At 36.7% G+C, this 13,860-nt stretch overlaps 1 protein-coding gene across 2 annotated transcripts in view; it reads right to left on the bottom strand.

The window, feature by feature from the left end:
- The window catches only part of NUP133 (nucleoporin 133), a 30,181-nt gene extending 16,525 nt beyond the window's left edge, over nucleotides 1–13,656 (bottom strand). For both annotated transcript variants that reach the window (XM_058021343.1, XM_058021344.1), the window contains exons 1-13: nucleotides 13,438–13,656; nucleotides 12,432–12,550; nucleotides 11,543–11,646; nucleotides 10,422–10,529; nucleotides 8,770–8,901; nucleotides 8,193–8,363; nucleotides 7,417–7,572; nucleotides 7,253–7,323; nucleotides 6,535–6,682; nucleotides 5,547–5,694; nucleotides 4,727–4,884; nucleotides 3,900–3,991; nucleotides 1,395–1,558 (exon numbers count right to left, since the gene is read on the bottom strand). In XM_058021343.1, coding sequence (XP_057877326.1) covers nucleotides 1,395–1,558; nucleotides 3,900–3,991; nucleotides 4,727–4,884; nucleotides 5,547–5,694; nucleotides 6,535–6,682; nucleotides 7,253–7,323; nucleotides 7,417–7,572; nucleotides 8,193–8,363; nucleotides 8,770–8,901; nucleotides 10,422–10,529; nucleotides 11,543–11,646; nucleotides 12,432–12,550; nucleotides 13,438–13,622 — 1,756 coding nt within the window. In that variant the 5' untranslated portion in view covers nucleotides 13,623–13,656. The remainder of the gene's footprint in view (nucleotides 1–1,394; nucleotides 1,559–3,899; nucleotides 3,992–4,726; nucleotides 4,885–5,546; nucleotides 5,695–6,534; nucleotides 6,683–7,252; nucleotides 7,324–7,416; nucleotides 7,573–8,192; nucleotides 8,364–8,769; nucleotides 8,902–10,421; nucleotides 10,530–11,542; nucleotides 11,647–12,431; nucleotides 12,551–13,437) is intronic.
- Between the last annotated feature and the right edge of the window lie 204 nt (nucleotides 13,657–13,860).

Below are 13,860 nucleotides of genomic sequence, written 5' to 3'. Positions count from 1 at the left end.
ATCTTAATTTCTGGATGTTTTGTGCCTCTGAGTTAAACTAATCTGTCAATTTTTATAGTAGTACCACACTGGTACTTTTTACAGTATATGCACACACATTTATATACTGCTTACCATGTTATTTTTACTCTATCTTTTTCAACTCTATAATGGCTGAAGAAAAGCTTTTAGAAGAAATAAAGTATCTTTAGATCAGCAGTATTCTGAAATATTCAATTCATTATGCTGCTAAAATAGCAACTCACGAGCATATTCTAGTTTTAGTAGGATCCAGACTTATATTTTTATCCTTGTGGTGGACTAGCTATTGCTAAATTTATTATGCATTAGACCACAGCTACTAGAAGCTACAGTGTTAGCAGGCTCTAATCTATTTGATAGATCTAATTGACTCTGCATCCAGATTTTTTGTATAAACTAAGTCTGCTTATAATATCAAGACAAAAACTTGGAAAAGCTATCACTGAGCAAACTTAGCAAGACGATTTCCAAGAAGCTATCAATTTTCATTTCTGGCTTTAGTCAGGAATAAGCACAGACAGGCTGCCAAATTAAAAATAAAGTTGATTCAGAAAATAGTGAGGATGTGATGCCTAACAATTTCCAACTGGCTGCCCCACACAAACAACAAAACATCATCCAACTGTAACTATTTACATGAACTTTCAAACTAAGCCTCTACTCTGTAACTGGCAGCTACTGCCTAGAGGTTTGAGGCCACTTTCAAATTAAAACTTTTAAGAGACACCAATACATGAACAAAGAAGTTTCTTGCTAAAAACATGTCTGCTTTAATGCTTTATGTACAACAAATACCCATAAACCAATTTCTCTAGTCCTCTTTCAGGCAGATATAAATACAAAAGTCCCAGAGGAATACCAGTTCACTCTACCCAGGATCCAAGGTGAACAGCTGTGCAGTCACACTGACAAAGGGGCTAACAATGAACAAACAAGCTCTTGCTCTTAACACAACCATTTTTTGGAAAATTATTCAAAATTACACAAGGAATCATAGAAATGCTATAGAGTAACACAACCTGATCCTTGCACAAAGTACCCTTCTCAGAAATATTTTTTCCTTGCTGTTTGTGTTTCCTTGCTGTTTGTGTAGTCAAGAACTAATCGCAGCAGACTGCAAGCTTATCTGGTAATACCAAAAGATGCATCTTTAAGTCTTTGTGGAAATGTGTCTAGTGGTGATAGAGGGCAAGGGACACTTATGCCTTCTTTGCAAAGCTTAAAGTATAATGTTATCTAGAATGTTAGAGAGACTACTTCAGAGAAAACAACAACAAAAAAAACCCCAAAAAAACAACAATTAAAAAAAATCCCCAAACCAACCAAACAAAACCACAAACCAAAAAGCTCAAAAGCCAACATGTTATATTTACCTTCAGGTACAGATTCAGCCCATCTTGGATCAGAGGCAGGGTAATCATCCATTAAGTCCCCACTGATCTGAGTTACTGCTCTATCCAGCTCAGCATCAGACTCCAGGTCTGCATTACTTGGAAAGAGCTCCATTACCATGCTTTGTGCATTGACTGTATCTTTCCTGAAATAAATGAAATAAAGTATGCTAAATACAATCAACCAACAGGATCCTAAAAAAAAAACCCCTCAGTTAACAGGATTTTCTGATTCACTTTTTATGAAGTCCTTTAGATTATATACATCAAGTATTTTTTGAACTCTCTCTAAACTAACTGTGGATAAAAGGTACTCCAATTCTTTAAAAACAAGAAGGCTGTACAACTTATAAATCAAAAAAGCACACGCCAAGAGTCAAGGCACCTTTTTTTTATTACCTCTATTATTATCATTTAAGAGAAAAGACTCATCACACAGAGCTAAGCCTGGATGTATCTAGTACTTAAGTCACTAAATTTCTATTGCTTGCTTTAAAATTTTGTCATTTTCTCAAGCACTCCCTAATGGCAATAGAGGGGAAGCTCATAAAGGCTCTCAGGAAAATGCTTCAGCAAATATAATGCATTATTTTTATTGCCTATCATTTCAAAGAATCCCCTCTTATTCATATCAGTAAGTAAAAGAGCAAGAAGCAACCGAACACAGACCTTCAAAGTATGAAGCTGTACCTCTGTGTAGGAATTATGCAATATACACAAAACCCAGGGATTTGATTTTGTGTATATTTGATTTTGTGTATATTTGATTTTGTGTATATACTAAAAAATTATAGTCTTCTGACTGAGAGGGGATATTGTCAGTCCAGCACTGGAGGTATTTATATTTTTCATGAAACTGTCAGTTTGAACATTTAAATGACCAAGATGTCTATGAATTAAAAAAAAAAAAACAGAAAAACAAACAACCTAGCAGTGCATCCAGAAATTGCACAAAGGGAAACTAAAACAAAGGATGCTTTTGAAAAACTGGAATAAACTGAATCTTCTATTAAAAACTATGTCCCATCTTTACTACCCAGCAGGATGTGTTTCTAAGGAAATTACATGGGACTTTATTAGCTCCTTCCAATCATGAAGTGCCCTCAAAAAGGGTCAACTTGGACTTTCCACAGAACTTCCTATCTCCTCTAAAGATCACCAGGTCTACAAAGCTGCCAGAGCTCACTGTGCAGCTGGTACGCTTTACACTCCCAGTGGCTGCACAACCTTCCATTATTTGGTCTGCATCAACTCATTGGCCATTTGGACAAGCCAATTGCTATATATGTTCTGTGGAATACTGCTCCATTCATTTTACCAGAACAACTTTTTCTGGAAAAAATTCCAGAATAACTACTATATACATAAAATTATTATTTTCTACTAGTTTCATACATATAGCCCAGATTTTTATTGAAATAAAAATACATTACTAGATATTAATACTTTTTTTTCTTACTACCTTACTACCTCCCACTTCCTTCTGTTTCCAAGCCCCTTGTACATATCCTCAATAACACTATTTGTTAACTATGCTCTCAGACCACAGCTATACCAGCCATGTTCAGCAGGTTCTGTTTAATGACACTTCTGAACACATACAGAATTTGTCTAAATTCTGTGCCTGTTTACAGATCTTGTATTGGTATCTTTATTCTCTCTGTCTAATCCCCTTCCTTATCTTTTACCTCACATGAAGTTCCATGGCAAAAGCACTCCTACCCTCTTCTTATCTTGAACCTGTTCTTTCCAAGTTTTAAAACTCTTTAAGGAGATTAGTCTTAAGAGGGTGTGTGGGTTGTTCACTTTGCTTTTTAAATACATAAATATTGACAACAATCCCCTCTAAATATAATTAATCTAAGCCTACAAATGTGTTTATCTTCTTTCTGCTTTTCCTTCTTTGCTTCCATCACTCATCTCAACATCAAATCTTTCAGGAGCATCACATGCCTCCCCACACTTCAATTGTTTTAATCAGGATAGTTTGACAAACAGGGTATTTTGTTCCACTAATTCTTCCATATCAGCCAATCTAAAAGAAAAAATCATTCTGCCCAAAGTCTGCCATACCAGTCAATATTCATGGCCATAAGTACACTTAAAAGTATTACTGAAAACAGCTAGGCAAATAAAAATGAGGACAAAAAAGTTTTTTTCAACAACAAAACACCACTTATTAAAGAATAAGTAAGTCAAAATGCAAAGCTGAAAGTTGTTTCACTGGCACAAACATAGAATTTACACAGAGTAAGTGACAAATGATTGAAATTACAGAAGTCTGCTCCTTTCTAGCACACATCCCTTCTACACTAGCCCAAGTTGCATTTAATGCTCTCCTAATTAGGATGTGTGTCATTAAAAAAACTACAACTAAAATAGCACAGGAATATCCTAACCAAGACAATCTCTTACTCAAATACCAGAGTACTCAAATACCATTCAAAAACAACAAACAAAGTCTCAAAAATGAAGTGTGATTTCTACCTGCAGTACTGTAGAAAAGCAGCTTTCAATAATTTGGTTTTATCTTCTTGAGCTATAACTTCTAGCCTGCCAGTTGCATCAAATGCAGGACTCTGAAAATGCAAAAAAAAAAAAAAAAACTTCAGCTGCAAGACAAATAATAATCTTCATTATGAAATGAAAACGATTTTTTAAAGTGGCAATGCCAGAGATTTAAAATAAAATTACCACCTGGAAGTAGTTGTGTTTAGTATGTCAAACATAAACCTTTAAGATAGGTTATAATGAAAGTCACACAGAGATTTGACCAAAATTCACACCATCTGCAAAGGAACTTACACCAGCTTACTCTGCCCATCTGATTTTTAATGATAATTATTTGAAGATTCAAACCCACCATTTCTGACAGGATTCAAAAGGTATTCCTGAGAACTATCACCCACAAGAACAATTTAACTGCAGACAAACTAAACTAGAAACTAGTTTGTTAAGAAAAACACAGTTTCATCAGCCCAGTCACACAAAGGACTTCCACTAAAATATCAGTTAATAATATCAACTGATTATAGTGTTATATTAGGCCTAGTGATTGACAGCAACACACCTATAAGGAAAAAATGCAAATTTCATGGAAACCTTAACTGTGAAACAAACGAAAAAAAAGTTACTCAAACTGGCAGATGTAAAAAACTTTGTTTTGAAAACTGCCTTCATTACAAGTGTTTGAATTTCTATTTAAAAAAAAAGTTTTAAACACAAACAAGCAAAGAATTCCACAGTGAAAATTCAAAAATAAAAAATCACTTTATTTGTACCCTGTTTTCAACAGGCAAGCAAACAACCATTACCTCACTTCTTGGTCCAGCAATAGAAGAGGACAGGGCATCTTCCAGGTCTTCAGGAAGCACAGAAATATTTTCCCTGGACAAGATAGTGACAAGTCCACTTTTTTTGGCAAAGAAGATGGGAAGGCTATTACAGGATCCTGCTCCTAAAATACTATCTCCTGAAATAAGGAGAGGGGAAAAAAAGCAAGCACATAATTACCGCTTTATTTAAAGGCCAACACCTAAGAGTTTCATAAACAATTATTGACTTCTGTCATTAATAAACCAACAGTAATTGATAACTGAACTTGACTTAGAAAAATTGTGGAACTATTTGCTACTCTAGATGTAGACTTCCAGATACTGCAAGTGTTAAAAAAAAAGGAAAGAAAAGAGAAGAAACAAAGAAAAACTTCAAGATTCAGTTAATTCAAATTCTACCTAAGGACTGATGTTCCTGCTGTACTTGAAAACACCTCTGAAGGTCATGGATGACATACCTAGAAACATCTGGCATTGAGTTAACTTCAAGGAAAAATATCAACCCACAGCGAACGTTAGGAAAGGGAAAAACCAAGGAAAAAGCCCCAGAAGCAAAATCTCCCATCCTTTCATACACCAAGAACAGGGATCTGCTTCATTTTCATTTGAAACACTGTAGAGTAACAACGTGACTGGCTGTCACATCAGCACTTCTCCATACACTCAAGAGACATTGTCACCTTGAAACATTTAATAAAGGAGCACAAGTATGACACTGCTCTCTGAGATATCTAAATACTGTGAAAATATTGAATCAAGACGTACCAAAAAAATGTGATTTCCCTCCATAGTAAGTTACCTTGTATGCCAAATATGATTTTTTCCTGTGGTAAGGAAATTCTGCCAGTTCCAGTGGAACAAGCAAACACTTCATCTTCCTTGTAAAGGTAAGCAGCATGGCTGAAGTAATCTGGGACTACCAGACAGCACAACACTTCATCTTCTGACTGAAAGTGATGAATACAGACAATATCACATATGTAATCAATCCCTTAAATGTTTAAAATTTTAAATGCTAATCCATGCTCCTGAACTTGTTTTAGTTTTTAATAATGAGGTATGGATGTAACTTACAACCTAAAAAACCAAACAAAATCACTTTCAATGTGCCCTAAAATTTTAGATCGTGGGGTTTTTTCCCCTTTCATATGCATTACACTCTTGATAATTTCACATAGAGAGATAAGTAAACAGATCAATTATTCAATAGTTTTCACACTCTTCTTCCACCTTTGAGCTTTAAGATGCCATTACAGGCAGTGGGGAGAGAGGGAAGAGTGGGAGAAGTTTACCAAAGCAATCTAATCCCCAGATTTATGCTTCCAGAACACACAGTCAAACAATGTACTCCACACACAACCAATGTCCTCCCCTCTCAGCAAGCCAGCTGCCCAGCAAGGACCAAAAAAGAGATCTCATAATTCTGTGTCCAACAACAAGAGTCTCAGAGTTTGAGATCTGTTCTAAATGGATTACAAGAGTAGGATAGGATAAGATATCCTACAAGAGTAGGATAGGATAAAATCACTCTGTAGAGACTTTCAAAGACAGCACAAAAATTAAAAAAAAAAATCAGATTACACTTATTTTTGAGGGTTTTATCTTATAACTTAAAATGCAAAGCACAAACTTTTCATACAGTTAGTATTAAACATTAAGAGATGCTGGTACACATTTTCCTCAGAGTATTACAAATACATGCTTCCAATGGAAGCCAATTTTCCTTTAGACAAAAACCTGACTCTGAACTTAATCTTAAACTGGTATCAGAACCTCCATCAGCATACCTGAAAAGTTGGATTATACTGTGTGACCTCCACAACAACATCATCAGACATCTGACAGCCTTTATCTTCTACGGTTATCAGAGTGTAGTAGACAAGACACGGACGATCTCCAGGATGCCATGCTGCAGCAAGTATGACCAGCCCATCACTGTTCAACAACAGACACCACACCATTGAGAGATGATAATTACATGTTTTACTTGCTCAAAAATTATCACTCAAAAAAAAAAATTCTAACTACAATCTCAACTAGATATTGTTCAATCTTTTACTCTTTTAGAAAGAAAAAACACGCTTTTTGTTCTTCCAGGTTACTTTATTAACAGCATTTATATTGCAGTACAAAACTGAACCAAGACAATTTTAATTTCATGTAATTAATTCAAATGCAAGAGATACGAAATTGCCTGCATCTGCTGGAACAAGTTACAGTTGCTTATTTTTTGTCTTTGTAAAATCAAGACAAAACAAATACACAATCCTGATAAAATGACACAAAAAAAGGTAAAGGGAATTATTATCAGGTAAAGGATTTGTAAAGCTAAAAAGATGATAGCATGAAATATAGGATAACCTAATTAACTGATATAAGGTGCTTATTTTATCAACAGTTCCACTCCAGTAAAATTAAATTGCAATTCCTTACATGAAGTTTCTGCAGGAAAACAGATTTATGTCATTAATGAAGGTCTTACCAGATGCAAGTGTACTTCCTTACCGATTCTCTTGCAAATCCATGTATTGTATATTTACTCCTCCTTTAATATCTTCATAGTTACTTTCAGATCCCTAAAAAAAGAAATACAGCTGTTGTGTAACTCAATATAAACAGGCTATCAATTGAAACAAACACACTAACTCTTTCCAGTTGGGCTGACTTACCCAAATTGCATCTGTAATATGTTCTTTCAGGATCCTGTTGATATCCCAGCTGAGAATGTAACGTTCTGATGAATCATCAATCTCCCATTTGTTTAGATTTGAAGTTGTCAGCATGTAAAAGCTTGATCTTTCTCTATCCCAAAGAACACTAGAAATCTGCATTTAAAAAATGAAAAAGCTAAAAAATTTAAAGGAAAACCTGAATATTTGGACAGAAAAATCAAAACCACCCTCAGTCCACAAAGAGTCACTTCCTTGGGCAATCTACAAAAGTTGCACTCAAGATGAGCATTATGATCACTTCCAAGAGAGTCTAATTTTATAGATAAAAGAACACCTACACTAAAAACATTTATTGTACTTCCCCACCCAAATTCTGTGGGGTTCCTTGACAAAACTCAAGCCAATCATCAACCCTTGGTAGTGCTAAATCAGGAAAGAATTACAAGCTGGTTTCTTCAATTAGTAATGAGGCTATCACTAGAAAGGGGCAGGACATGCAATCATTGTATACTCCCCAGGAAGGACTACTGTTCCAAAGTTGCCTTTTATTCAGAGCTAAAAAGTAAGCCAGCATTTGCCTTCACAAAACATACAGATTTATTTGGTTTCTGTTTTTGTTTCAAATTTCAAAGAAATACAAGTAACATAAATGAGCTGAGTGAGTCATGTTTTTTGTCATGTCATCTTTATACAATCTTTTCTTTTTCCTTTTTAAAACACAGGCTAGAAATTACAAAGAGAAATTAAAGAAGATGAATGCTTCTCAAGCTTACCACTGCATCACTTCCAGGAGACAATATACCCAGGAAAGAAGAAACCTTTCTACCAATTCCAGAAAACATGCCCTGCCCCTGTGGCAGGGCATGTTGATGAATCTTGCCAGAACTATCAGGTATCAACCGGACTAGCTGACCTCTGGAAGATGATAAAATAAAGCTTCCCCCCTAAAAAAAGAGAAAGCACCTACATTAAAAAAAAGCAACCACAATAAAAAGAATAAAAATCACATTCTAGAAAACTCTACTGTCAGCTAAAAATCTTATGACAGCTCATATGGGTAAATGCTGAACAAGACACAAGGCATCCTTAGAAAAAGACAAACATCTCATCAGTACATGACACTGGCAGAGACTCATTTTCTTAGCTTTATGTAACATTTTTATCTATGAAATTCAATTTCAGTTAATAAACAGAACTAAACTCTCACATAACCATTGGAACCTAATGACAAAAAATAGTGTTACCTGCACCACATTTATTGCAGATTTAAGAATAATAAAGTAGAGCATACTTTTCCACCTTTAGATTAGGAATAAAACCGGTATTTTAATATAAATCATACTGTTTTACCTTTACTGCTGTGAGGAAACTGCACAGAGAGCCTCCAAAGTCTGTGAAAGTGTCTGTATAGGATCCTTCATGTGCAAGATTGGGCCAGTAGCGCACAGAACCTTCACTGGTAGCCACCATTATTGCCAGAGACTTGAAGTGAAAAAGCAATTAAGAGAACAGGCAAGATGATGATGATAATAATAATAATAATATTAAATCAGACTAAAGCTCTAACTTATTTTACACATCAAGGCTGTGGTTGACAAAGACATGACAAAGTAGCAAATACACATGGATACACACAGATAGACCTGGAACGGAATCACAAAAACATTCTGTAGCACAACTTAATTAGTGCAGGGAATGTTATACATATTTATTTTCCTACTGAACACTTTTTCTACTGGTTCTTGTTCCTGATAATTCAGGGTCTGCTGCTGAAATGCAAACAAAACTTACAATTGTAAACCAGAAAGGGGCCTGTGGAGAATTTCAGATGCCAATAGTTAAAAGCTACTATGGAAGGCTTCAAATACAGACCATAATTTAGCAAAGAAACTGCTCTAGTGTCTTTAAGAGAAATATCAAATCACATGGCAGCTCTTCTTTTCAAAGGCATAGGCCTACAACGTAGCTCAGGAAATCACAGATACCAAATTAAAAGTGTGAAGCAAGAGACTGTTCAGGTAGAGATTTAGAGAAAAGCATTGTACTTAATCAACTGGTTGTTAAAAAAAAGTAAAAATCACAGAACAGTAGAAGAACTGTAGGGGAATCGTTATAGAGCTCCTTGGAGTTTTCAAACCAATTTTTTACTAGACATTGACTTTTAGTTCAGAAGTTAAAGAATGATGAAATCAAAAAATATAATAAAGCTTTAGGGTTAGGTGTGTTACTTCCTCTTTAAGTCAGAACATTTCAGGTTTTATAAAATAATCCCAAAATACTAAGATTGCATTTTATCATCTGGAAGAGTAACACAACAACAAATCAAAAGAAAAGATCGTATTACATATTCTGTGCTGCACAGCTTCTTAGCCAGTTTTATCAGAGCATCACATGTATTAACTGAAATCTAAGCTGAAAATGAGAGGTTCTTTTCATGAATGATAGTAACAGGCACGTTAACACACTTTCAGAACACAACTGATCTTTGAACCTCACCCTCCAATACAGTAACTCAGGGAAAAAACCACTTAGGAAACTCATCAGTCAAGACAGATCAAGTCTGTCCTTCCAGTGTCAAATTCCTTACAGACAGCAGCCAAGGGAGGGTGCTGGGGTTTGCCTCTCAGCTATGGATACTGGGAATTAATCCACTGAGCAATGTTTTCAGCCAGCACTTAAACTGCACTTGGTCTGACCCCAGTTTTGATTGCCCCTGTGTTTGTTAACACAACACCTCTGAGTTTATTGCATTTTTAGGTAATCCTTAGAAAAACTATTATTTAATCTGATCCTATAGGATGCACAAAGTACAATTTAAAAGGACTAGCAGAAGTTTGTTTACTTCAAAGATATTTACTGCCAACTATCAATCCTGACCTTCTGAATAGTGTACCATCAAATGTTTTCAAATACTTTGAATATATCCTTTTCACAAAAAAAGGATATATTCAAAGTTATTCTTATGCCACTTTTAAACACACTAAAATGTAAAATTTGGTCACCTGAAGAGAAGGTGCTTCACCTGAAGAATTGAGACAAGATATAGCTGCTAAACTAGAACTCCATTGGAAGTCACTGGGTGGCAGCTGCAATTCCTTGCACAGAGATAACTGGAAGAAAGAAAGAAATGTCATAATAAATATGGGACTGGAAGAACTTATTCCTCAAAGTCCAAATTCTTTGGACTTTTTGACCCTGCTAAAAACTACATTTCAACTAACCAAGACACTGTATGAGAACCAAAAAAAAAGGTCATGAAACAATTTCAAGAAGGTTGTCGCAACCAGCAAACAGCTAAAAAACATCTTGAAATTTTAAAATATCACTCGTTTTCTTTAGTTATTTCTGAATGTTTCTCACAACATAGCAATAATGGATTATTTGACTATTCCTTAACATGACATTAAAAAAATATTAAACTAGAAATGCTTGAGAGAATTTATTAGGTACTAACAGGGTAGAGAGAGGAAACATTCACTCCTCCATGCCCTGGAAGTTAAACAACCAGAAAAATTTTAATCCCTTGAAAAATCTCTTCGGGTGCCAGAATGTGTACACCTGACACTCCCCTGTAAGTGCAGGACCTGCATAATGAACATACATTGTCCTGATTGAAAGAAACTGATTTTGTAACTTTGATTTTGTTTTTCTCTGACCATCACTGAAATGATGCTGAAAGAAATACTGTCCAGAGGGATATAAAAATTCTTGACCTAAGAAATCTAGGCGAAACATATGTTCAGTACCTCTGAAATGAACCGTGTTTTTGGGGCATGCTGCAAATTGAAAATTGGTCCCAGAATAACCTAAACCAATCCATAACATATCAACTAGATTTTAATTATCAAAATATCTTTATCAAGACTATGCAACCAAAGAGCCATACCTACTAAAATATGAAGAATTAATCTTAGTGCCAAGGTGAAATTAAAACTGAAGAGAAGGATATAAAAATTATAAAAAAGCTCTCAAAAGCTTCAGTTTCAGTTACTGTTGTGAGCATGACTTCATATCAATCCTGCTTCTTTTTGGGGGAAACCAGACAAACCCCAGCCCCATAACTGCATAACTATAGTTGAAATAGTTATAAAGTACAGACTTTCCTTCTTGACCCTTTAGTTACCTTAGCTACTGCAGACTGACCAATCTTCCAAATAATCAGCCTCTCCTTATGAACAAGCCAGGCCCATCCACTTTCATCCACTTGAACGCTCAGCTGGTCATCAGCTACATAAAAAAGTAACTTCTTTAATGCATTCAGATTTTTAAAACACTGTAGAGTAATGTTTAAACCAATAAACTTTTATTCTTACATGAAAATAAGAAACATTTTCTATTAAACTAGTTTTCATGTTAGAATTTCCATCTATGTGATTAACATATCAAATTACTACACCTAGTTTAAAAATCCGTTTCATAAACCCTCAAACTTTGAGAATGAAGACAACCCCAAAACCCATTTCTATGTATTTAGAGTAGATTATAATAGCTTTGTAAATCGCTCAACAATTTTAACATAATTTTTACAATACATATTTGGTTCCTCTTGTATCTACTATAAAGGAAAAACTTATCCACAGAGAAAAAATTGTTCAGGAGACCAATTTCTTTACCTCAGGGAAAGGTTTGCATGACTAGGGCTCTTGGAAGAGATAACAAATGGGAATTGAAATAAAGAAAAGTATTAAGCATCCACTCTAGGACACAGCAAAATCAAAAAGGTAAGGAAGAATCAATTAGTAAAAGCTACTAAAAACCTACTATTAGCTTTCCTTATACCTTTGTTTTTTCACAATTAATTGCATGAGCAGCACCTGAAGGGTATTATCATGGATTCACACCCATATGGGTATTATTATAATTATTGTTACATAGAAAACCAGGCTGGATTCAAAGCAAGGCACAGACATTTTAGCTTCCCCTGTAAAGTCAGCATTTCGATGGCATCAACAACACATTAAGAATTCTCTGATCTGTCAATTTTCATGGAGAAAAATAACATCAGTTCTTACCATCAGCCTTCTTCAGGGCTTCCATAACCTTAACAGGCAGAGAGGATCCAAAAGCCTTAACATCATAGTTAATAGTCTCAGTTGCTGTAGGAAGCTGGATAACTCTGGTAGGAGTTGCTCTTAAACAAAACAAAGTTACAATTAACTTTTTATTGTTTATTCATCAGTTTCAGCAGACATTTACTTCATGAGTCTCTCTTTAGAAACAGATTTATGTAAAATAAATATGCTTTCTCTGGGAACACCACCTACAGCAATAACTTGCTGGCTTCCTTACAAGTCACTAGCTGTCATCAAATTCTTTAAAGAACTGACTTTGAATATGCATTACTCCACCAGCAACAAACTCACTGTTCAACTTCTCTACACTCTGGTTATCTACAGAATAAAGACATTCACCATGTCTGTATTGTCTTCTGAACACAATGAAGTGGGCAAATTTCTCTGCTTTTACAAGTTAATGCCCTCTTTTTATTTCTCCTCACAATGATGTCTCAGACCTCCCTGCGTGAAATAGCAAAAGCTGATTCATAGCTAGTGGACAATCCTTGCACCCAGTTAGCAAAAAATTATTAAGCAGGCTTGAAGTAAAAGTTCTCCAAAACTGAACATGGGTTATCCTCTTTATCTCAACTACACAACAAATAGCTGCTCCCAAGAAAAGAGATTATGAAGCCTGAAACTGCTCTGGGGTCATGCCGTATCTCAGTTTTGATCTCTATGGAAGGGAGAAGACAGGGGAAGAAGGTGGGAAGAGGGGTGGGTGTGAAATGCCTGAACTTTGACTATTTTATCTTCCTTATAAATACAGAAGTTCTTATAATTTTCATATATCATACTTGTATCACACAGGGACATATTTGCGGAACCCGCGAATTCAAAAGCTAATGAGGGGTACCCATAACGCCGAACACGTGGTGCAGCGTATGTACGGCTTTAATGTACAGAACTGTAATGTACCCCACACTGGCTCGGGCACCCAACAGCGGGCCGGGCCGGGACTCACCGCGCCGAGAGGGAGCCGCTCCTCCGCGCCGCCGGCGAGAACAGCACCGGGGAGGCGGCTGCCGCCACGACCGGCAGGCCCTTCTTGCCGCCCGGCCGGGAGAGAGGGCTGGGTGCGGCGCTGCCCAGGGGCCTGCGGGCCGACCCGCCTGGGGTCCGCGGCGAGGCGGGAGTCGACGGGAACATGGCTGTGGATGCGGGAGCGGCACCGGCACCGCGCTCCCGCCGGGCGCCCGCTGAGCGCGTCACCGCGGGGCGGGGCCGAGCGGGAACGGCCGAGGGCCGAGCGGAGCCGAGGGCGACCGGGAGGAGTTGGGCGGAGCCGGGAGAAGCCGAGTGAGAGCGGGAGGAGCTGGGCGGAGCTGGGAGGAGCCGAACGGAGCCGAGTGAGACCGGGAGGAGCTGGGAGGAGCCGAACGGAGCC

This window comes from Melospiza georgiana, chromosome 3, assembly GCF_028018845.1.
Source record: "Melospiza georgiana isolate bMelGeo1 chromosome 3, bMelGeo1.pri, whole genome shotgun sequence".
NCBI classification, from domain to species: domain Eukaryota; kingdom Metazoa; phylum Chordata; class Aves; order Passeriformes; family Passerellidae; genus Melospiza; species Melospiza georgiana.
This window is presented reverse-complemented; position numbering and strand designations above follow the sequence as displayed.